The 26,471-nt window shown below is 40.0% G+C and overlaps 1 protein-coding gene across 4 annotated transcripts in view; it reads right to left on the bottom strand.

The window, feature by feature from the left end:
- Nucleotides 1–26,471, bottom strand: part of LOC149230853 (uncharacterized) — a 404,135-nt gene that overhangs the window by 189,344 nt on the left and 188,320 nt on the right. For all 4 annotated transcript variants that reach the window (XM_089379080.1, XM_089379081.1, XM_089379082.1 and 1 more), the window contains one exon: nt 7,206–7,329. In XM_089379080.1, coding sequence (XP_089235206.1) covers nt 7,206–7,329 — 124 coding nt within the window. The remainder of the gene's footprint in view (nt 1–7,205; nt 7,330–26,471) is intronic.

Genomic DNA, 26,471 nt, shown 5'->3' with positions numbered 1-26,471 from the left:
CAACAGTTTCAACATGAAAACTTGGGGATGGTACCAAGTTCTTACTTTGGACTTATGATTGAGGGGGGACAATGTTAGCCTCATACTCACATAAAACAATCAATAAAGTCCAAAATAATAAATTATTAAACTTGGAATAATTTCCACTTGTCTTTGATTCTAGAATGAGACTGCTCCTCATACTTGGGAGTTTGTTGAGATCTAAATGGTTGAGAGATTCTCTCGAACTAGTTAGCCTCCTAGATTGGTGTATGGTTGAGATATTCACTCAACCAAAGAGATTGTGTGTCCAAGATAGATGAACTATCTTGAGACATAATCTTGATGTATTTATATTGTATCATTCTCATTATTTGTAAATACAAAACAATACATTGAGGCTTAATGCCTTTTCCGCCATGTCTCTGTCTCTCTTGAATTTAAATTTTTATTTTTTAATTCTCTTTAAGAACCTTCTAGGTAGCTAGAAATTTCACAAGGGACATTACAGTCCTCCCTTCCCGAGATTGCTTTCCCTCAAGCAATCCAAAATTTTTATATCAATACCAAGATCCCAAATATGCTTGTAGGATGCTTCAACATATAGTTGTTGAACCATCCTAGCATAACTGAAACCAACATCACTATCACACTCTGCCATTCTGCAAAACAACCCATTATGATGTAAACCATCTGAGGATAGAATTTTAACCAGAAAACATACAGCAGAAATCAAGCATTTCATTTCTGTTGTTAAACCTTTGCACTTAACAATTTCATTGAAGATTTTCCTCTATTAATTTAACAATTGTGTTTTATCATCATTGAAGCTCAACTCCAAGGGTAAAGCCATTTGTATAGGTTGGCTCGCTGTCCAAAATGGCCCTCAATCATTCACTTTAATAACTTTTGATTCAAGCAAGGTTCCCCAAATCCACATTGATACCTCATTCAGTGTGGTTCTATCCAGCAAGGATTTAACAAGTATCAACACTCAGTGTTATGTTTGTTTCTCCACAAGAACTAAACATTTGTTGATCCACACTTCGCAACTGAGAAAGTGTTGAGAAAACAATGCAAGTGGATTAGGGTTTGATTCCTCTTTCTTGATAATTACTTGTGAGTTATGTTGGCTTCTTTTACTTCTTTATTATCTTATCTTTCATCAAGCAATTACCATATTATGTGTGTATGAAGATCACAAAACAAGAGACACAAGATGTAGGCACTATGCCAGGGCAAAATCCCCCTCGAGGGGAAAACCTAGTCACAAATTCCCTTCCTTCAATAGTATTCTTTCAGTCTCTTCGACCTATACAAAGACCAAACCTTCCCTCCACACCAAGTCCACCTTGCAGATCTTTGACCCCTTTCCAACAACACTTCCTTCCCAGCAACTTCGATTATGCAGCAATTTCTAGCATCAAGCAACAATTGGCAGCAGCAATACTTGGAAGACTACGATCTCACAAACCAGGGCACAAAACAGAGAGAGAGTAGCTTGAGAATTTCGATTTTCTTCTTATCCTTAGACTTGACTCAACTCGTACTTCCTTTTGCTTCCTTTTACCCACTTCGCACTTCTCCACCTTCCTTAGAGATATCAAACTAGCTTGAGATAATTTGCTCCAAATGAATTCGACTTTCTATTTGTAGGCTCCAAGTGAGGTCGAATTAGTGTCCTTAGGCTAATTTGATCTCTTCTAGGCCGACTTGGTGTGGAGGTTACATAAATTATATTTGACTCAATAGTAAACCTTTTTACATGATTCAAAAGCCCAAGGAGGGTCTATTTAAATGCACAATGACTCTATAGACTCAATATTAATTCTAGGAGTATGTTGTCGAGGACTATGATTAATATAATGATGACCCAAGCATGAAACCCATGCTTTAATAAGTCATTGGCACAATAATAAAAATTATTTTCTTTATTCTTTTGACAAGTACATTTCATGATGACCCAAATACATTAATAAGGACTCAATCTTTCAGCCTCTCTAGGTACCATCAGGCTTACTTGCTAACCACCAACCCAGGGACCTAAGTGCATATACACAATCAGATCTCTACAACCCATGCCACCCTCTCTACTTTGGGACCTAGATATCAACACAAAGTGTCGGCCAGATGTCCTCTAGGCAATGCTTCACTCGTAAAGCCTCAACAAATCTCTTCCAGTCTCTTATCATCAATACAATCAGCAATATCTACTAAACCAAGCAAGTTCCTTAGATATTCAAACTTCTTATTAAGAAGAGCCTTTGTTAGTATGTCTGCTACATGTTCATATGTCGAGAGATACTCCAACTTCACGATCCCATCCTGCACCAGGTTCCTAATAAAGTGGAACTTATTGTTGATATGCTTCATTCTAGCATGAAACACGGGATCTCCAAACATCTTGATACAACTTTGATTGTCGCAATTAATCACAGTAGGACCCAAAGACTTCTCGAAAAAATCTATCTAAAGCTTCCTTAACCAAACAACCTCCTTTCCTACTTCACATGCAACCACATATTATGCCTCAGCACTACTTAAAGAAATGGGATCTTGCTTCCTACACATCCATGAGATCATAGCAGCTACCAGACTAAAACATCCTCTGGTAGTGTTCCTTCCATCAGGCTCACTGCCACCCCAATTAGAATCTGTGAAGCCAATTAGCTTGACTTCCTTACTATCATATTTTAGGTAGTGATGTATAGTGCCACAAAGATACCTCAATATGTGTTTGCCAGCTATCCATTAATCATGACAAGGCTCCAACTGAAACTGACTAAGAATGTTTACTGCAAAACATATATCTTGCCTAGTATTTCCCAGATACATTAGGGAACCCACCAACTGTCGATAGGAGGTAGGATCCACGAGACTAGAGTCAGCGCCCCTCAACTTCTCGAGATTGGTGATCATAGGAGTAGTCATTGGCTTGGAATCCATCATCCCGAATTTTTGCAACAACCTGATGATGTACTTTCCTTGCCCCAAATATATCTCCCTAGGTCTTTGCCATACTTCTAAACAGAGATAATAGTGCATCAGTCCTAGATCCTTCATTTCAAATTAAGCTGCCAACAACTTCTTGCATTCTTGAATTCTTCGCTCCACAACTGTGATGGATATATCATCCACATATAGTAGAATAATGACGGGCTCATTATTCCCAACCTTGACGTAGAGATTCGGGTCAGCAAAACCTTTTACGAACCCAATTCTAAGTAGATATGCATCCATCCTTGCATACCATGCCCTAGGTGCTTGCTTCAAACCATATTGGGTCTTCTCAAGTCTACAAACATGAGAGTCCTTGTTATTAACTTCAAAGCCTTCGAGTTGTTCTATATACACTTCCTCATCAATGGTCCCATTCATAAATGCGGTCTTCACATCCATTTGATGGATATTCCAACCCATTGTAGCAACCAATAAAACCAAAGATCTGATGGTAGTATACCTTGTTGTGGGAGCAAAGGTTTCTTCATAATCAATGCCTTCCTTTTGAGAGGAACCCCTTGCAAGGAATCTTGCTTTGTACTTGTCTATACTTCCATCAACAATATGTTTGATCTTATAGATCCATTTGGAGGTGACAACCGATTTGTCACTAGGTCTAGGAACGATTTCCAAAACACCATTCTTCATGATGGACTGATATTCTTCCTGCATCGCTTTCTTCCAAACCTCTCAATGAGCAACTTCCTTGAATGTAGATGGTTCAGCTTCAATTAACTTTGTCATGTATGCAACATAACCAGAATATCTTTTCGGTCTCTTACTTCCATTGAAGGTTCCTTTCGCATCTTTATGTCCTTCAACATCTTCTAATGTAGCTTTTAACCAATTTGGCCTTTCCTTGTGGTTGGGATGACCACCAATTAAATAGGCTCACTTGGTCCTTCTTCGTCTTCTTGATTTGTAGTAGGGTTTTCATGATAATCTTCTTCTTCAAATATAGGAACTTCTTTGTCATCAGAATCAATAGGAATATCCTTTGATTTCTTGTAGGCTTGATTTTCATCGAATATGACAACCCTGCTTACTTCAATATGTCTTCCTTCCTTAATGTAGATTCTATATGCTTTTGAGAAGAGACTATATCCAACGAATATTCCCTTGCTACTTGTAGAATCCAACTTCTTTCGCTTGTCCTTTCAGACCTAAACTCCTTGAACTTTTCAAATACGTCATCATTTGTTTTGAGAAGGTAGAGCCATGTCTTTCTAGAATGGTCATCAATGAATGTTACATAGTAGAGATAACCTCCAAGTGATAACTTCTTTCGCTTTTCCTTTGGAACATGGATGTATGCTAGACTTCCAAAGATTCAGAGGTGATCCACACTTGGCTTCTTTCCTGTGAACACTTCTTCGAGTGTTATATTATTAAGACTTCTATGAGAACTTCTATTTTGAATGTACACGGCTGTCATTGTTGCTTCTCCCCATAAGAAATTTGGTAGGTCTTGATCAAGGAGCATTGTTCGAATGCCTTCTTCAATTGACCTATTGTTCCTTTCAGCCAATCAATTTTGTTTGGGATAATAGGGAACAATGAGCTCCCTCTTAATTCCTACTTCCTTACAATATGCAATCAATTCCTTAGAAGTGTATTCCCCACAATTGTCAGACCTCAGAGTTTTTATCTTTCTTTAAGTTATGGTTTCCACTTCAGACCTAAACTCCTTGAACTTTTCAAATATGTCACCTTTTGTTTTGAGAAGATAGAGCTAGGTCTTTCTATAATGGTCATCAATGAATGTTACATAGTAGAGATAACCTCCAAGTGATTTGTCAGACATGGGCCCACACACATCATAATGGATGAGGTCTAATATCTCTTTAGACCTAGTTTCACTATTCGGAAATGGCTTTCTTGTCTGCTTTCCCAAAGAGCATCCCTTGCACACACCTTCATGATCTAACTTCGTATTGGGGATGCCATGAACCAATTGACTAAGAGTAGTGTTAATTTTATATAACAATGGTATGTTTTATGCTTAGTACAATTTACTTCGATGTTCTTTTAACAGCCCAATAAGAATTTCCAATTATTTCCAGTAGCAATCACATTAACCATTAATCACATTGACATTAAATGCAGATAGAACAAAAAACAAATGCAGAAGACAAGCCAAGACAAGAGGACACCAGATTTGGCGAACACTAGGGAAAAACCTCAATGTGGGGAAAACCCTTTGATCAAATCTTCTTATTATTATTCAATAGTTCAGTAGAGAGAGAGAGTACAAAGGTCAAATAGAATAGCCCAATACAAAGTCAAACTAGCCCTGTGAAATTCTGCAGGCAACTACAGTTAAACTTCAACCCTAACCAGAAAGTCAACATTGGTCAAATCAGCTCCAAAAGGTCCTCCAAGCAGCTCGGTCAATAGCAGATAAATCCAACCTTCCAAGATAGTCAAAGTCAGCCCAAAACAGATCGGCCAAACCAGTGAAAGGAGAGAGAAAATGCTAATATAAACTCTGTAGTCAAATCAGGAAACTAGACCGAATCTTGAACAAGGTTGACTACAGTTTCAAGAAAGTTGACTTCATTTAACTTTGACATGGGAGGAGGGCTGACTTGGAACCTTTGAAGGAGTCTTTGGTCTTGGGTTGGATATCTCATCTTGACTTGATTCGATAAGAAGAGGATTGTTGGGTTTTCCCCTTTGTGGGGTTTTGCCCTGGCTTGAAAGCCTAAATTTATGGGTCTCTTTGCTTCTTTGTGATTTTGGAAGAATAGTTTTGTGTAATTGTTTGATGAAGAAAGAACAATAAATAACAAAAGAAGAAGGTTAACTATCACAAGTAATTACCAAGTAAAGAAAATCAATCATCATCTCTATTGCCTTTGATTTTCTAACAACAAGATCTCTCATTTTGGTGGGCATCCACTTCAATTTTATCCATAAAATCATTTTCCTTAGGTGTTTGCCCTAAGAGGGAAACCCAAGTTTTCTTCTCTCAACTTGAGGACTTCTTTGAAGGTTTCATGAGCCTTGACCTTGTTAAAATTAATCTTAAGGAACCTTTTCTCCTTGCCTTGACTCTCGGGAATTCCAACACCCGCCTAACTTATCAAACCCTATGTCTCGTGCGTATTTTTCTAGGCCTTCTCATAGAAAGTGAATTTCTTCCAAGTGAAGTCTTGAGCCTAAAAATGAGTCTTTCTTACGAGATCCTAGCCGATCACTTCATTTATCATCTTTACAATACCATTCATAGGTGATCTTATCATACCAGGACTCCTCCCATCGGAGAAAGTCCATAAAGAGTGGGGTTTTTGGATGTGGTGATAGTGGGCCACTACCCCATTGTTAGCGCTTGGTTTACCTTTAACCTTGTAGGGTTCCCTCTCCAAGACCTGCTAAATTTCATGGCAACAGGACCCAATATTTATGCTTGTAGAAGGAATAGATGGCCTTACTAGTAGGTCATAGACACATTACTATTTGATGTATTTTTTTTTTGTAACTATCGATAGATAATGTGCAATCTACACTCTACAAAATTTCATATCCTCATTGTATATATGTATCTTTTCATCATATTTGTTGATTATTTGATGTTCTTGTTAGTTTTCATTTAAACTTTATATGAAAAAATTGAATATTCTGCATTTTCTAATCCTTTTTGACCTTTTTTCAAGTCATGATCAATTTTTTGTACAGTATTTTGATTTTCTGAGTCATTGACCTTTGTCAAGTCATTCGCGAATTCAAATTTCTCCATGTTTAAGTTACAAGGTCACATGCTTTTATTGCAACACTGAAGTTATAACATGACAAAATAGAGTAAAAGACAAAATGAACTTAGTAACAAAACTTGGGCTACCACTGACACCAAATCCTTTTATGATTTTTGTTATCAAACAGTAAACTTCACAAGGGCTCCTTAGGATTTCACATAGGTAATTCAGAATATAACTTCTCATATAAGTATGAGATTTAACGAAAATCAAGCTAGGCATTGTAATTCATAGCATAAGTAAAATTGGTCCAAAAAGGTATATTGGTTTACTTTAATCATTGTTCACCATGAATTCCACATGTTTCACAAAACAGTGTAATATATAACCATCTGCAAATAAATACTACACTGTATAATGAAAAGAAAACTTGAAACTAGAAAACCCGAGCACAAGTTTAGGATCCATTGAACATGGAGTTATATGGAAGAAACTAATTGTGAAATATTAAGTTAAAAGCTATATCCATACAGTGAACTTTGGGAGGCGGATCTTGTACACATCAACCAGCTCCATCATCAGATCAACTAAGTTTGCAAAAGGACTATCAAGAACCAGCCCTGCAATTGATGGATCTTCAGCCCCATACATCAAGCTGCAATTAGGAAGATAAGCATATTAAAGGAATGGCATGGATATTATTGTCATTCTGTGTAAAAGCAGGAAACTACATCAAAATTATATTTAGTATTAAACAACAGTGCAATAAATATCTAACTTCTTGAAAGTTTAACCAATGCAAAAGAATTTTCAATTGAGATATGGAATATTTACAATAAATATTGTAAAAGGGTAATATTACAAAAGCCAAAAGTGAGCGAAGATACATTGAATGTGTACAAAATAGGCAGTATTTTTTGGGACCTCAAGCACATTTGACGACTCTTTGAAACAATAATGCTAACACACATTTCACTAGTCTTTGAAACAGTAACAGTAACTACAATTACTAACATAAACACCTAAACCAACATTGCTTTCTCCTATGAATAACATTACATGAGCAAGCAGATGTGCTTACAATAAATGAAGATTATAGAACCCTTTCCAACCCTAATAACATGGGAACATAAAGGGAAAATACTGCAAGAAAAGCCTAGATGTTTGAGCTCTTTCAAGAATTAAACAAAAAAATCCCCAAGAAAGAATTTCTCAGGTAACAATACATCAATGCTAGATGAATTTATTCCTACAATTAAAAACAATAATGATTTTGATCTTCTACTAATAGAATATACTAAGTTTAGTTTATCAAGCCCTATGTGGCTCACTAATGGCTATGGCTATGGGATATAGTCATGGGTGGACCTTGTGAATGGCCTCCCCCTGCTTTCTCTAAAATCTGAACTATTTTTATGTACCTCTTCATTTATACATCATGAGGGATAGACGTATGGGTTTCATCTTATATAAAGCTATGTTGACGATGTTGGACCCGCCAACATTCAGCGGATCTCCCCCATATGAAGTCCCAACTAGACCTCACAACATTTGGTGGAGTCCCATCCGGTACAATGGCCCGGTTGCCATTATCTTAAAGATATGCCATAAATCTTGCTTGTCAGCACGTGAGAGTGGTCTGCTTCGTCTTTGAACAGCGAGATTCGCGTGCTTGGTGAGTGCTATTGTTACATGTGTCAAGGTCCTTTCACCGTGGAGAGAGAGGGTGGAAGTGAGTCTCCAGTTGAAAGGGAAAAGGTCCCAACTCTGTCAGAGACACACAACAAAACAAGACATGCACAGCTTCCGGAGGAGCAATCCACACGGATGTGGTAATCACAACACACAAGAGAAGATAGCACATACAACACCCAGCGGAGCAGTCCGCGCGAGTGCGACGGTCGTTATAACAAGTTTATGGAAAAGTTTTTGTCTGATGTCCGGTGAGGCCACCCTCGCAGGCATGACAGCGTTAACAACTCATACAACACATTTTCATAAATATATGTATTAGAGCAACCGAAAGAGTTCAATTGTTTAACACAGGTTAAAGCAACATGCATTACAAGTGTTCAAGATTAGTATCACAAACAGTTACAATACATGTGTGAAAACATGTTGGCCTGTTATCAGGCTTCTGAATTAAGTGAAAGTTCCAAGACACATTGGTACACCATACATCACTAACCCCATGAAAGGGCCGTTGGAGCCACTGCTCACTCCTCAAAGAAAAGACTACAGACTCTCAAGGCTATGTGGGAGGAGCCAAGGTGAAAAAGTCTTTTGCACGTACAAATGAGGGGGTATTTATAGCCAATACTAAAACTGGCCCTTGTGACTGTTCGACTTCCCTCATGACTGTTTGACTTATTTAACTCTTCAGCTTTACATGACTCTTCGTATGACATGTGGGTCTCTTGGACTTCCACGTTACATTCATTGATTTACATAGTATGTGGCCCACAGTAGTGATGTGGCCGACATGAATCACGACACGACAGTGCTGGTATGTTCAAGTTGCTGCTAGTGTCCATGTCAAGCTACAGTGCTGCTAAGCGATGGATGTGTTCTTGGTGTGTCACAGCTTCACCTCCGCATGGCAAGTTGTGCAAAGTCTTTGATGGTCTTGGTGTTCGCTTGATGTTGCATGTGCACGTCACTCGCTTGCTTATACTTTGGCATGCTTCACATGTTCGTCTGTTCGCGGAACATTCTCCTCACATGCATCGTCCATTCGCGAAAAATTCACCTCACATGCATCGTCCGTTCATTTGTTTGCGAATAAATCTCCTTGCTTGTGCTCTCCTTGTTCATCATGTTTGTCATCGTGTCATGTCTTATCCATGTACCTGTATCTACAATCACTCATGACGAGATGACATCAAATCCATAAACCTCCTAGTCTACCATGATTCATTGTCGTTCGCTTTCGGATGCAGGTGACCAGGAGAGAGGACAAGGCTATGAAACTATACAAGGCAAGTTTCAAGCTGGGATGCGGGCTCTTGGCACTGCTAACGAAAATTGCGCAGAAGTCACTGGGAGACTGAGATGGGCATTCCAGATTAGCAGGGACTATCCGTAGGATCTAGCTCAGCTAGAGGGCAGATCTATGCAATTTCTGGGAGGAAGCAGTTCAAGCAGCAGCAGAGCTTGGCAGCAAAAATTGCGCAATTCCTAGAGGGAGCTGGAAGCGGGCTGCAGAGGGGCTTGGCAGCGAAAATTGTGCAATTCTGGAGGGAGCTGACAACGGGCTGCAAGAGGCTTGGCAGCAAAAACTATGCAATTCCTGGAGGGAGCTGGCAACGCGCTGCAGGATTGCTGGTGACAAAAACTGTGCAATTGTTAGGACCCTGACCTGCTGAACACTTCTGCGCAATTTCTGAGATGAGCGGGTTGTTGGGCCGCTGAGGGACTACTCATGAAAGTTGTGCAGTTTTCTAGGTGAGCGGCGGGTCAACTGACTAGGAAAACTGCGCAATTTTTTGAGGGAGATAGGGACAGACACTGGGTGTCTGTTCGGCCTGTCTGCGCAATTTCCTCAGTCAGCCAAGCAGGCAAGGTCTGTAGCTTTTGTGCAATTTTCTGGGGGAGTGAGTCCCAGGGTCAATGCCCAGTCAAACTCTCTGGTTGACCAGCTGGAGGATTGGTTGTTTCACTTGCAGGCAGCACAGATTGAGATGGCTCGCTGAGAAACTTTTGCGTTGTTCTGGGTGACAATCGATTCGATCAATTCCAGGATTGCGCAGTGCAGGCTACTAAGAGGACAGCGTCAATCTGTGCAATTCTAGGCAACAATACATGTTCACTAAGTGTTGAAACTGCGCAATGCAACTCAGTGAGGGTCCGATTGATTGAGGATGATTCGGTCAACAGAACCTCAGCATAAATGGCTAAGTGTGTGAGTGAGTGAACTTGAACATACTTGACCTTGCGAACACACACTCAACATGACTCGACGACAAGACGCCTCAAACCATGAAGACAACACATGCTCAGTGTGATTGATCAACAGTGCAAACAACAAGCGCGACGCTTGTGATAGATCGTTGAATGACCGCGACGACGCTTGTGCGGCAGTGCATACAACTTCGTGTGTGAGTGCGACGGATGTTTACATAGCGAATACAACACGTACACACAAAGCGAGGACCTTGTGCATGACCATGACATCGCTGCAAGTGTGACATTATGACCAACATGCAAAAAAGTTGTCCGTTGAACGGTCAAGCAAGGAGGGTCCAAAGACTCAACACGAGCCCACGAGGTGAGCCCGAGTGCTTGCAAACATCAAGTAAAAACCCAATGGAGGCTCTGAAATTGGATGCAGGCCAAAATTTTGGAGGGTGTTGCAGCCGCTACAACAGGCCACAAATTAACTTGATTGTATTTATTATGGACATATGCCTATGGGATTAATTTTCACTTTAGGCCATAAACCAACCTTATTGTATTTATTATCACGAAATGCCTACCTTTGTGTAACACTTTACCATATTGTTGTTTTGGCTATTTTAGGATAAGGTTGACTTAGTCAAATGCCCTTGGCACTAGCATCGTACCTCATGCATAGTGCAAACACTATAAACACACCACTCTTCATGTTTATTATTCATTCAAGTGATTCATTGCTAATCATAAGCCTAAGGGTACCTTCTTTATATTGTGCTCTCTTTGGCGATTATAATGCTTCTGCTATGGTTCTGTATCTCTTTCTTTTGGTACACTTACAAAATATAGCTATCACTCTCTTTCCCTAAGCACTCTTGTGCTCTGTCTTTCTTTCTAGCACACTAGTACCCTCTTTCCAGAGAAATCTTGTTGATTTGTTGTTGTTTCTTCATCTCACGCTAAATTAGTGTTCTATAGGTCGGTTCATCACCAACCTCTTATATCTTAGATCTTGTGTTGATTTTCTAGCAAGCCATTAAAGTAACTATTGTAGCCTCCTCCATCTAAGGCCCTTTTTCCATGGTTGTAGTCCCACTTATTTCACTCATTTTTCCACCTCTAACCCTTTGATGTAAGACTGCGACTAAACTAGGATCCCATTGGATTCATGTGGAACCATTATGGAAATCTATGATCACTTCTATCTGCACACTATGAGGCGCATATTGTGATGATTTGATGTCTTCTTTGTACCCCCTTATTTAGCTTAAGGGGGGATGTCAAACTTATGGTTTAATCTTCACTTGAAGCCACAAGCTAACCTAATTGTATTTATTATATCTACATGCCTACCCCTCTATAACAATTTGTTGCTGTATTTTTCAATATTTTAGGCTAAGGCCAATCTAGTCAAAACACCTTCAGGTCAGCACCCTATATCTTGGATGGTGTAAGAATACACCACTTCTCATTTGTATTATTCATTCAAATAATTCATTCTTAATCACAAGATTGAGGGCACTTCTCTACGTTGCACTCTCTTTGGCTATTGGAGTGGTTTTCTATGGTTGTGTATCTCCTCTTTGGCACACTTATGAGTATGGTTATTGCTCTCTTTCACTAAGGATTCTTGTGTTATCTCTCTCTACCATACTAGTGCCCTCTTTCTAGAACACTAATTGACCTATAAACGAAGGAATTACAACCCACTCACTTCACCAACATGGATACTTTGTGGACTTAACTTCCAATCTCTATTTCTTTATCTTATAAAAAGACACTTTGTCCTTGGTGTGACATCATATGAAATTGGACATGGTATTTGTCACCACAAAATCTAGTAGACCTTGGAGAGGGAAACCCTACAAGACAAGAGCTAGACAAAGTGCTAACAATAGGGTAGAGGCCCAATGTCATCTCAACCAAAACCCCCTACTCTTTACGGATTTTCACCGATGGGAGGAATTCCAGTAGGAAAGATAATCACCTTTGATAGATATTCTAGGGTTTAAGGTGCAAGGTGATCAAACTAGAGCTCATTCAAAAGAGAGGTTCAATAATGGTACAAGGCTTCAAAGAAGCAAAATGCTCTCAAGGAAAAGCTCCAGAAAAGAAGGCTCAACACCTGGGCTTTTGAGATTTTTCGATGGTGATATATATTCATAAGGTCAAGACGCAATAGAAAAGGCTTCTTATGATTTATTTCAACTGTTGATTTGGGGTAGCATCGGATGTGCTCTAGCCACAAAATTTGGTGGAGAGGCTAAGACACATGAGATCTCCAATACCCAGAAAGGGTTTGGGCAGACTCTAAATAGTTTGGGAGATATTAAAATAATTAATATTTTTAATGGAGTCCCTAAGTCTAAACTTAGGGAAATTAAAATATTAATGTGAATTAATATAAAACTATGTTAGAATGGTCCAAAAGTCATGGATCAAGCCAGATCTAATCTTAGTCGTTGATTAGGGAATTAATCTCGGCCATTGATTTGTCAACGAGAAAAGTATAAGAGGAGGCTTGAGGGCAACTTGGAGAACACACCAAGAGATCAAGATTTCGACTTTCTAGGGCCAGGTTTGCTGAGAAAGTTGAGAGAGTGATTTGGAGTTGCAGCTGAGGGGCAGTGAATACAGAAGCAGACAGGCAGAGATAGTGACGGGAGGATCAGCGCAACAACCGGGAAAGCTGACGCAGAGGGCAAAAGCCGGAACTGCCGGGAACAGTGGGAACAGTCGGGAAAGCTGATGCAGAGGGCAGAAGTCGGAACTGCAGGGAACAGCCGAAACAGCCGGGAAAGCTGACGCAAAGGGCAGCAGCCGAAACTATTGGGAAAGTTGACGCAGAGGACAGAAGCCGGAACTATCAAGAATAGTCGAAACTGCCGGAACTGCCGAGAAAGCTAACAAAGAGGGCAGAAGAGGCTGACATTGGGGTTTTTCGTGGGGTAGATTGGAGATGAGGAGTTGTCGGAGTGTTTATCTGGGGTTTCAACCAGAGCATCTGTCTCTGAAGGAGAGGTACTACTGCCAAGATTTTTCTATGTTGGGTGAGCCGGATTTGGAAGCCAAATTGTATTCTGAAACTACTTAATAAATCAAACCCTCAGATAGTTGCATCAATTTTCCCGCATTGGGTTTTTCCAGGGACATTGTAGAAATTTTGAATAATTTAACACATATTCACAGAGATTATCCCGATCATACAATTATAAGCGGAACATGTATAATACATAATCTCCTCTACGTTGATCATCAATTTACAGAAGCAGAAACATTCACAGGTGCACATAGAAGCATCAATCAAACTCATAAACACAGTATGTATCCCGGGGAAAGCATCTCGCTAAAAACCCCACACTATCTGTATATTATATTGATTGAATCATGTAACAATACAAAGCATAATACTTCTCACAAGTATCTCCACCTGTTACACACAATACAGCTCAGATTTGATCTCCAAATCTCCCCGCTGCTTGCCTACCTCCACTGCTCAATACCTGCTCAAGAACTGATGAGAATAGCTTCCCAAACTCGTTTTTCACCTGCAAAATAGTCACTCACTCTTTGTGGACGTGAGCAAAGGCTAAAATGTGGGCCAAATACGTGAGCAAACTCATTGGCATACTCAATCCCTTGATTGTGCAAGATCTGATGCACAACTATAGTCACAACTGATAGCAATCTGATTCTCTACCACTTGTCCCTGTTGAACTGAACATGCACTGACATGCAACTGAGTTAACTGATGTATTCTTTAGTTGTATTATGAGTTAATAATTAGTTTAACAACTCATCATTAGTCTATCTGCAGTTAGACTAACTACAACTAGTTTAACTAAGTCAAACTGAACACAACTCCATCAACTGTACCTCCAGTCCACTAAACTCAACTCACTTGAGTTCTAACTGAAGTCATGCATGCAACAACTCAACTGACTCATAAGAAAAGTGTATTTCCTTCTGACAGCTGCATGTGCCACCTCTGTAGCTCAAACTGAAGTGCTCCAAGAGAATAAGATCAAGTTTATAGTCCAAATATTATTGTGAGATAATAATATTTGACTTTTCTATTTTTGACAGCCAGTCTAAAAATAGACTTTGATCACTCACACTTTCATCAAAAATAGAAGTCCATCTATTTTTCCCAACTTGATCAATCATCCATAAACATAGACATGATCCATATGTCTAAAAATAGACTTGCGCCAAAAATAGCCTGCGGGCCCACTTAGTGAAGGCGACTCTTTTCACTAAGCTCCATCATCTTGTTGCAATCTCAACAAGAATTTCTTGTTGCACACTTTTCAACAAACATTAGTCCAAAAATAACGGTGTCATTTGTGTGCTTGTTTCTATTTCCTTCAGTTGATGATCTGTAATGTGTTAAGCATGTACTTGTGTTTATTTTAAGTATTTACATGGTAAATAACTTGTTAATTAATCAAAACAAGTAGGAAGGAATAAATCATAAAGTACATGGAGGGTTTCTAACTGTTAGACTTAGAAACTTCAACATGGTATCAGAGGGTGGTTACAGATCACAGAAGAACTGAGGACATCAGCCAAGCAGAGCAGTAGCAGCAGAAAACAGCTGTCCAAAGTGACAGAAGTTATTCCTAGCAGCAAAACGGCAAGGAAGGGGTGATGTAGTGCCTGCGTCATCAAGTTCGGGCTAAGAAGGGGTTGCGCAGAGGCTGAGGGAGGCAAAGACAGGCTAACGCAGAGGCCGGGAAGGCTAACGCAGTTGGCTTAGGGAGCTAGTTTGCCGGTGCTGGGACTGCGCAGAGCCTAGGAGCTCTCACCTTCAGGTTGTTGGGGTTTAAGACGTTGTGGATAAGTTGCAGAGTGGAGCTGGTGGGGTACTGTTGTCAAAACAGTACTTAACAGGGCAAGGCCAAGGAGGAGGGAGTTGCTACCAAGGGTTACACAGACGATCAGAGTAGGGGGCATCTCGACATCGACAGAAGGATTTCCAGGAGGGAAATCGAGACTCGGAGGGAGTCACAACGAGAACTTCCGAGAGGGAAGTAGAAGAGCATCGAAATGGCACTACACGAAGTAAGAGACTAGGACAGACTGGACGGAGCCTTAGACTTTGTAGTCTAGAAGGCCAGAATCTTATCCGTACTTGACATAAATTGTGTCAAGCACTTCGCCTTGAAGATGATAGTGGTCCTAGTTGACCCTATTGACAATGGCAGGTATGAGGAAGCAATGGCGAGGGCCAAGAGTATCATTCTTGATGGGATCAAGGATCATATAGTACCACATATTGCCAAGAAGAATACGGCACGGGAGATGTGGGAGGCCCTGACCAAGTTGTGTCAGCATACTTCCGTGTAGAGGAAGATTCTGCTAAAAAATTAGTTGCGGTCATACCAGATGCAGAAGGGAGAACAGATCGACACCTTCCTCGATCGATTGAAGGAGATCCGAGATTGGCTGACTTCCATAGGGGCCACACCAGATCCAGAGTTGATGGTGAGAACAACCCTGAATGCAGTCTCAGAACACTGGAAGGCGTTTGTCTAGAGCATACTGGGCAGGGCAACCCTTCCAGATTGGGAGGAAATGTGGGTGGCTCTTCGCTAAGAAGAAATCAAGAGGGTGACCAAGACAGGAAGCAGCAGCAAGGGGATCAGAATCAAGAAGGAGGAGGTGGATGTTTTGCTAGCATCTAAGGGTAAGCAAGAAAAGCGGAAGAAGGACCTCTCCAAGGTCAAATGCTTCCACTGTGGGGAGTTGGGTCATTATGCGACCCAGTGTTCGAGGAAGAAGAACAAGGGAGAGGCTTACGAGACCAAGGCAGCGCCAGCAGGGGTAGAGAAGGAAGTGGAGACAGACGATGACTGTGCCATGAGTGCACACACACCACTTGAGCAAAAGTGAGGAGACATCGAGCTGTAGTCAAGAGGACTACAAAAGATGAGGGGCAGGACCCTCGAGGTACCCAACCTCTTGGATTATACCTGGCTACGGGAGCCCCGAAGAGTAGTAGCAGGGCTAACGAATGTCGGTAGAGACAGATGAGGATGTAGTGGCAGAGAGAGCTACAGTGCAGGATTCCTAGGACAGCGCGAGGCTAGCAGGCTGCAATAGCGCGAGAGGCAGGGGAGTGTTGCACCAATGCAGGATGGCACAGAGAGGTGTGCAACAGTGATAGATGCAGGGAGTTGTTGCAACAGCGCAGAGGTCAAAGAGGGAGCACTTGTCAGCGACAGAGGGAGCTTCAGCATCAGGAGTGTCTCTAGCCTGACAGTAATGTCAGAGTTGGGAGATCAGTTACTTCTCAGTAACTAAGTTGCAGTGCAGTAGTTAGCAGTGGCGGTGCTATGGGCAGCAGGGCTAGCATCAGGGACTGATGTCGGATGATCAGAGTAATACTCAGTAAGGAGTATTGCTAGAGCACAGTCCTCGCTAAGAGGGAGTGTTGATTTGGGGTAGCATCGGATGAGTTCTAGCCATGAAATTTGGTGGAGAGGCTAAGGCAAATGAGATCTCCAATACCCAGAAAGGGTTTGGGTAGATTCTAAACATTTTGGGAGATATTAAAATAATTAATATTTTTAATGGAGTCCCTCAGTGTATAAACTTAGGTAAATTAAAATATTAATGTGAATTAATATAAAACTGTGTTTGAATGGTCCAAAAGTGATGCAGGAGCATGAGGCTTGGAGGCAAAAGGCTTCAAACTTATTCCAAAAATACAAAAAAAATGTTACAAGCAAAGGAGTGGGATCCTTTAGCTGTCAATTTACCAGCTTTCTAGATAGGATTTTGAGCTAGAATGTAGGGTTGAATGATTTTGTAATTAATTAGAGTAGTTTTGTTTTAAGTTGAGAGCTTTGAGGAGGATATTACTCAGATTTGGTATTGTATGAAAATAGGCAGATTTGATCCTGTGTTTAAGGATCTGATAGTTAGGATGGAGGAGTATATATGTATGTTTTGAATGATTGAACAAGGATTTGGACTGATTGGATTATGCGCGGAACTCATATATCTCTATGTATTTTTATTAAATTTGTTCAATCCCGGAGGTATTTGCAACCTCCGAATTCTTGCTGTGTATTAGAGAAATATCAGTTTGCCTTTGAAATCTCTGAGTTTTAATAGATCTGGCATGTTTCCTTTTATTTCTTAAGTCATGTTAACAGCGGGTCAGCCTTGGGTTTTTAATTCATGCATTGATTAAGTCCCACAAGCATAAATTCGATTTACATTGGAAATTGGCGCATAACACAGAACCGGATCCGAAATCCAGACTTGTAATATTATAGACGGGAACCTATTCCCTATCAGGTCTGCGAAACACTATCGCATCGCATCGCTTCAGTGCAAAGGAACCGGGCTTATTGAACTGCCGAACTTCAATATTGCGATATAACCGGATCCGAAATTTTATAAAGGCGGATTTATAATCCTATCAGGTCCGTGAGCCTGATTACATCAGAGCTTTTAAGTGTTATAGCATCGGGCCTTGAAATCCTCCGACTTGCGATATTGCGATGGGCGAATGAGCAATTTAATCGTGACCGTCGGATCGGTGAGTAATTGGGACCATTGGATCGGCAATATAATATCGCATCGCTTGTTAATAAAGGGACATAAGGAAACAGACCCGAGAGCATTGTGATTGCGATAGAGTTCGGCGGAAGAGCGGATCCGAAAAGTTTCAGAATGTGGGTATGTTTTATTTGAGGTCCGGCCTTAAGCATTTACGCTCGGGCTTTTCATATATTTCCTTTGTATTCCGATTAGTTGTGTTGTTCGGGTATTTTTTTTAAAAGGAAAGGCCTATAATCACTTCTGATAGAAAGAGTCGGTCCTTTGGGAACTACGAAGTGTGATTGCGATAATATCGCACCGCATCTCTTTTAAATAAATGCATCTGGCCTTTATAAAAAAAACTTTGATTAAAGCAGCTCTTAATGAATTAGTTCCATTTATGAAGTGATAGTCAGACTTAAAGGTAAATGACTGATACTCCGCCTGATAAAGAAGAAGGAATTCCGCCAGAATTAAAGGAGATTGTAACAGGCTTTGAGCGTTTGTCAACTACGCCTGCACCCAGGCCATCAAAAAGTCATGGATCAAGCCAGATCTAATCTTAGTCGTTGATTAGGGACTTAATCTTGGCCGTTGATTTGTCAACAAGAAAAGTATAAGAGGAGGCTTGAGGGTCACTTGGAGAACACACCAAGAGATCAAGATTTCGACTTTCTGGGGTTGGGTTTGCTGAGAAAGTTGAGAGAGTGGTCTGGAGTTGCAGCTGAGGAGCAGTGAATACAGAAGTAGAGAGGCAAAGATGGTGCCGGGAGGATCAGCATAGCGGTCGGGAAAGTTGACGTAGAGGGCAGAAGCCAGAACTGTCGGGAACTACCTGGAAAGCTGACGCAGAGGGCAGAAGCTGAAACTACCTAGAACTGCCAGAACTGCGGAGAAAGCTGACGCAAGGGCAAAAGAGGTTGACGCTGAGGTTTTTCATGGGGCAAATTGGAGTTGAGGAATTACCGGAGTGTTTATCCGGGGTTTCAGACGAAGCATTTGTCTCCGAAGGAGAGGTACTACTGTCGAGATTTTTCTCTATTGGGTGAGCTGAATTTGGCACCCAAATTGTATTCTGAAACTGCTTAACAAATCAAACCCTCAGATAGTTGCACCGGTTTAACTGCATTGGGTTTTTCTTGGGACATTAGTCCAAAAACAATGGTGTCATTTGTGTGCTTGTTTTTGTTTCCTTCAGTTAATGATCTGTAATGTGTTGAGCATGTACTTGTGTTTACTTTCAGTATTTACATGGTAAATAACTTGTTAATTAATCAGAACAAGTAGGAAGGAATAAATCAGAAAGTACATGGAGGGTTTCTAACTGTTCGACTTAGAAACTTCAACATCAACAAGTACTAAGCTCATACATCCTTCAAGGAAGTCCTCATGTTGAGGGAGAAGAATCTAGGGTTTCCTTCTTGGAGCAGCACCTAGGGCAAGAGATTTTATGCATGAAACTCGAGTGGATGCCCACCAAACTTGGAGCATAGGTAGCCTAGACCTTAAACTTTATGTTTAGGCTCTCGAATTCCCGAAAGATCACCTTCCTAAAATTTCGCTGCAAGCCCTAGATTTTTTTACCTAGCCTTAAAGGGACCAAATTTTAAGAGGAAAAAGTATTGATGAAAAGTAGAGATGACCACCAAGGACTTGGATTAGTGCTTTGTCCTCTGGGCATATGGAGTCTTAGGAAGTTCTAGATAAGCTAAATTGTCTCTAAGGAGGCCTAGAATTGATGCCCTAGGTATAAATTCTAAACAATTACCCACTTCAAGAGATAATGGAGTTTCATGGAGAGTTCAAGGATTCTCCTCCACGAGGAACATTCATGCATGCCATGCATTGAATAACATATGCAATACTCTACTAAAAAGCTTTTCAAAATTAATTTTCAATAACTAGGGCACAATTTAGTATAATCTAGAAGCAACAATTTCATACATTAAACAAATTCAAGAGAAAAAATCCATCAACATGAGGCACTTAAAAGATGACATGCAATATATCCATCCAAATCCAAGAAATGGCTCCAAAGAAAAATAAGAACTAGCTTCTATACATCAAAGTGCATCCCAAAGCTATCCAATAGCCAAAGAAACAAGTGCAAAAATATCCCAAGAAGACTAATCCAAAGTGCGATGATGATGAGAAGCTCAAATGAGCTCTAATCTATTTATACATGATCCATCAAGCCTAATTCTAGCCTAGAAGCCCCTCTTAGTTGTCAAATGGAGGGCAAAACTAATTAGGGTTACAAGCCAACCACATAGCCAATGAAAAATCATAAAGATAAACCCACAAGAAAGTCGAAATGTTGACACCATCACTGCATGGGCCTCTTGAGGCGTGCACTGAGCTCTCTCTATGCCAAAGTGAGTCAAGAGGGCTCCATAAATCATCCCAATTTTGTGTTTGGGGCACAAAATGAGTCTCATGGGTCTCCTAGTGATAGAATAGCCTGAATCTGCTCCATCATTGAGGGCTCGAAGAATGGTGCTAGCCCTCCCATGTCTCAAGCGTGAGACAAACCTCATTTGGGCCTCAGATCAGCTGCCAGAACCCATATATATTGTTAAGTTGGCTAGGGACATGTTAGTCCAAGTGCATCATCTCGTGAACAATGTCTGGCATGGTGCAGACTGTTGTGGTGTTGTAGGTGCCCATGGAGTGAAGTAAGGACACTTTATAAGTATAGGAGTCCCATGGCTCGCAATGCTTCACCCCGAAGGTATCATAGTCTCCTTTAGTGGACTTGCGCCACAATTAAGTTGCCCAACCCATGATGAAACCACCTACAAGTCACACATAATGTTCAGTGTTGTATCCTCACAATTAGGTACAATAATTCATTAGTGCATCTAAGTGAACCAAGCTTGTTAATCAAGGGCACATTGAGATTTCATATGGGGGTTCTCTTCCAAATTTGGGGCCTTAATCTCCTAATAATGTTACCTCCCTAGGTAGGATTTGGTTAATAGACAACCCTATTAGGTGTTCTCAACCCCTAAAGGGAAAGACGGGTCCCTGGTACATCCTTCAATTAATAGGTGGCATGTGAATGATTATGAAATGGATAGGAAAGATGGGTCTCAAGGCCAGATGTCATGGGTACAAGGATGGCAATGATGTGGAATGTGTTGAAAAGAGTAACTAGGTTTGATCTTCATAATGATGTGTAAATATGATTTTATGTAATTTATGTAAAGAAGAAAAATAAAATTATTTGTGTAATGCTTGAATCATGGGTTTCATGATCAAGGAATTTTATTTTAGCAAAGGTTCCCATTGTGAGCCTTTAGGTTTGGTCATCAAGTCATAAAAAGTCTATTGAGTCAACGTCATGTATGCAAGACCCTTCTTGGGCATGTTATATATTTGTATGAGTTATTAAAAGAGCAAAAAGGCCTCCAAGACCAAGTTAAAGCACCTCCAACAAGTCAGCTTCAAGATGGAGTAATGGAACCTCGCCAAAGGACATGTCGGCCTAGATCTTTGTCGAGTTGACTTATATACATGTGCAAATCACTATAAATAGGCAGCTTGACTCTCCTTTGTAGACAAGCAATTCGATCAAGGTCTGAAGCAAGAAAACAAGTGCGAAAATCTCATAAGAAGACTCTCTCTCCAAGTGAAGAAGGAAAAACTAGAAGATGAGTTGTTTGGGTCTGTTTCAGGGTTGATATCCATCACACGTGCCAGGAAAAGGAGTGCAGCCAGCTGTAGAAAAGGGTCGAAGCCTGCTCTGCTATATTAGAAGCCAAATCAAGAAGCATACAAGTTAGTTCATCAAGTCAAGTTAAAGGAGGAAGCTATTCAGTCCAAGCGAAGAAGATCAGGGGCTCATTTGCAATATATATCTCCCACATGTGCTGCAACTGGGGTTTCTAAGGAAGCCAAAAAGTTGCAGGTTTGATTCTGGAAATCAAAATTTGAAGGGTAGCCTAGAAGGAGAGAGAAGTTAGCGTTTTGACCATCAAAGAAGGAACTCACTAACAAAGCTTTGTGATTTGGTATTGGAGAGGCAAATAGGTCAAGGGTCTTGGTCTTGGTATTCGTCAATTGAAGTCTCTATAAGAAGAAGAATTCATTTGGGTTTTCCTCTCAAGTGGGAGAGGTTTTGGCCCCGCCTAATAGCCTACATTTTATGTCTCTTGTCTCTTTATTGTTTATGCTTTGTCAGTTGTTTGATGAAGAACAACACTATAATAATCTAACTAAAGAGAAGATCCTAATTTATTGAAGTAGAAAGCATTCACAAGCATTTATCATAAATAGAGAAATCACCTAATCTTGATGCCCTAGATTTCTCAACAGGATGTCCACATATTGGGTATATAGATATAGGAGGGAGCAATCATTGATACATGAGTTACCCCAGCCTTTGTTTTTCCACCACTCTTTATTTTCCTTCTCTTGATTTTTCTTTGTATTTACTTCTCGGGGCTCCAAGAAATGAGAGCATGTTGTGAACGATGTAAAGCAATTATTACCCCTTTAAAGTGCGGCAATTCATCATCCACCAGACGTTGGGACGTGCATGAGTTCCTTAATGATGTGAGGGGCACTCATGGCCCATAGGAACCAACATGATGGCGTTGATAATGGGTACAACTCATGTTTGGCTTTTTCCCACGTGCTATATTATATGTCCCAACCATCTTTTGCATTTTATAATGTTCATTTTCTGTTGTTTCATGCATGTGGCCATGATATGCTTTTATCTTTCTTTTAGTTGCATCAACCTCTAGGGCCAAAATTTCCATGCCCGAGTCAGATATGTGGAAAAGGGGAAGGGGTGTGCCAGTGCCTTGTGGACCCAAAGAAGCAAAATGATGAAATAGGGCTTGTAATGTGCAGAGGGGAGTGAAAAATGTGGAATGGGAAAGCGAGACCACTCTACCAAAATCAGGGTTTCCAAGTAGTGCCCTTCCTAAATCCATGGGCCAATAGGGGACGTCCCACGGGACTAATATTGAAGATTAGCCCCCCATTTAAGGTAAGGGAACAAAACCACAATCAAAGTGTTCGAAAATGTAACTAGGTTCAGACTTCACTTAGTGTATTTGAGTCATCTTGTAATGTACTTGTCAAAAGAATGAAGAAAAGATTTATTATTATTATCATTATTATTATTATTATGACTTATTATGACTTATTAAAGCATGAGTTTCATGCTTAGGTCACCATATTTTAGGTCAAAGTCCTTATTCAAGACTTCTAGGATTTTTTTGAGTCAATAGAGACATTGTACTTTTAAAGAGACCCTTCTTGGGCTTTTCAATCATGTAAAAAGGTTAAGTATTGAGTCAAATGTAATTTATGTATCCTCCACATCAAGTCGGCCTAGAAGAGATCAAGCTGGCCTAAGGACATCAATTCGACCTCCCTTGAAGCCTATAAATAGAACCAAGTTGAATTCATTTGGAGCACTTCATTTCAAGCAAGTTCGATATCTCAAAGGAAGCTGGGAAGTGCAAAGTGTGAATCCGGGAAGCCAAATGAAGTGTGAGTTGGGTGGAGTCTAAGGAGAATAAGAAAAATGCAATTTTGGTGCCTCTCTCTCTGTTTCGTGCCCTAGATTGGGAGATCGAAGTCTTCCAAGTTTTGTTGATGCCGGAAGCTGCCTAATCCCGGAAGTTGCTACATAGTCGAAGTTGTTGGAAGAGATGTTGAAGATCTGGGAGGCTGACTTGGTGTGGACGGAAGGTTTGGTCTTTGTCTAGGGTGAAGAGTCTAAAAGAATACTATTGAAAGGAAGAGAATTTTGACTGGGTTTTCCCTTCGAGGGGGGGTTTTCCCTGGCATATTGCCTACATCTGGTGTCCATTGTTTTATGTTCTTTCACTTTGGTAATTGCTTAATGAACTAAAAAAAGAAGATATAGAGAATCGTAATAACAAATCAAGAACATCACAAGTAATTATCAAGAATATGAAAATATTTCTGCCTTTCTGATTTTCTAACATGGTATCAGAGCTTTGGTGAAGAAAGAAGAAAAAGGCAGTCTCAAGCACCTGATCAGGGAACCATTCAAAGGGATTATCTCTGGGAAGGAATCTGCTATATTCAAGGAAGATGTCTGACACAATCAAGGGAGAGAATAAACTTGAAGGAGCCTCTAACTGCAGGCCCTGGAAGAAGAGGATTGACCTCATCCTTGAAAAGAACAAGGTACTAGACTTGGTCAAAGGAAAAGTAAAGAAGCCTACAGAGGATTCCAGTGATGATGACAAAGTGAAATTCAGGGAACTAGAATTGGTGGCCATGACTCTGATGGTAGAAGGAATAAAGGACAACCTTGTCCCATTCATAGCTAACATCGATCATGCTCAGGAAATGTATGAAGCCTTGTCAAAGTTATTTACTATTAAGAACATTGGTCAAGTAGCAAGTTTAAAGAATGAGCTAAGGACCACAAAGATGACTCAAGAAGACACAGTGGCATCCTTCTTTGTGAAGAGGGATGACCTTTTGGCCATTGATGAAATTGTTCCAGACAAATAACTCGTGATCACTGCTCTATTAGGATTGCCACCTACTTGGGGTGCATTTGTTGCGAGTCTTAACAGTTGGAAGGAAGCTCCCACTTTTGAATAACTATGGCCTACCTGCAGTCAAGAAGAATTAAGATCTCATTAGTCGTCAATCTTGAAGGAGTGCCAAATGCCTACATTGCTCAACATAAAGGAAAGAAATCGAAAGGACCAAGGAAGAAAGTTGACATGTCTAAGGTCGAATGCTATCAATGTCATAAGAAACGTCACAATAGGAGTGATTGTCCCGACAATCCAAGAAACAAGAAGAGAGAAAGAGATCAAGCCAACTTTGTTGAAGAAGGAGACTCAAAGAAAGTCAAGCCCGAACAATCTGACATTAGGGACTTACACTACTAAGTCCTCTGCTTGTAGCTTTAGATATTTTGTTTTATATGTTTTAGAATTTATAGGTTTTTAACATATTTTGGAAAAGACATTTTTATTGTTTTTAAAAGTTTATAAGTATCCCTCAAGCTTTGGAGGGAGCCCTGAACAACTCCCTAAGATAAGTATCTCATTTGCTTTCAGTTTTTGGTTTCATATACTCATTTAGTTTTTGGAAAACATCTACAATATTCTCAAGGAGTATGAAAGAGGAACTCTCAACATAAGGTTTGTCAAGAATTAAAGGTATGCCTTAAACTACAAAAAAAAATTGACTTCTTTAGTAAATGTTTATTCATTTGACAATCTGTTACTAACATTGTTGTGTCTAGCTATATATTGAATCATATCGATTCTTGTTTTGGGTGATTCATCACTCGATAAATCTACCCACGCTACTCATATTCCTAATTGACTTTGTAGAACCCTAGACAGGTTCTGGAAAACCCTAACCTAAGGGTATGCTAATGTGAATGACTGAAACCCTAAATTGTTTAGGGCTATTAAGAAAATGCTATTTGAATTTTTTATCGATAATCTCATGATTGGGATTTTGGTATGATCAGGAAAACCTAACTTAGGGTTGAATGATAAGGTCTCAAATACGAAACCTTTGAAGTTTTGGTAGTTTTTGGATTTGTTATGCTCCTATGTTGAAACCCTAACTCATTACGGTTTGGTGGAATGTATTGAAGACCCTTATAATGTTTTAGAAATGATTTCCTTGGTATGTGTGTATTTGTTTGACCAAACCCTAGTCTAATCAAGTTTGTTGTATGTCTAACTTCTATTGATATTTGTGAAGTTGGGTTTGACTATCATAATAAGAAATGCCTCTGCATGATGATGAAACCTTTGGTATATCTAGATGTGTCCTTTTGCTCGAAACCCTAGCTTGGTCTAGGTCAGTGTATGTCTAATATATTAATGATGTCGGATATATGATATATGAATTCCTAGATGTGTGTTGACGTAGTTATTGATGGTCCTTGTCTAGGATGATGATATTTGAAAATCTAGGGTTTTGCAACTAAACCCTAGTAGGAATTAAATTCTCTAGTATGTGTGATATAACAATCTGAGATCTAGTTATATAATGATTGTTAAGATTGTGAAAATGAAATTCTAGGGTTATGGAGTCTAACCTTAATAGAAGTGACATCTCTAATAACAATACGATAATTTGAGATTTGTTGAAATCTGAGTTTTGGTTGCAATTGATGGTTGATTGAAAATCTAGGGTTTGCAACTAACCCTAGTGGAAGTTGGTCATGTCAATGACAAAGCTATGTTTGACTTTGATTGATTCTTTTGTATGAAATCTAGGATTTGCATAAAACCATGGAAATTCTAACATATGAATTCTGAAAGTTGTTAGATGCCTTGTAGATCTATATTTGTTTGAAGTGTTTCTAAGGTTCGCTATATG

The sequence above is a fragment of the Pinus tabuliformis genome, chromosome J (genome assembly GCF_031772625.1).
Source record: "Pinus tabuliformis cultivar Carrire ecotype Pingquan chromosome J, CPIR1, whole genome shotgun sequence".
NCBI classification, from domain to species: domain Eukaryota; kingdom Viridiplantae; phylum Streptophyta; class Pinopsida; order Pinales; family Pinaceae; genus Pinus; species Pinus tabuliformis.
This window is presented reverse-complemented; position numbering and strand designations above follow the sequence as displayed.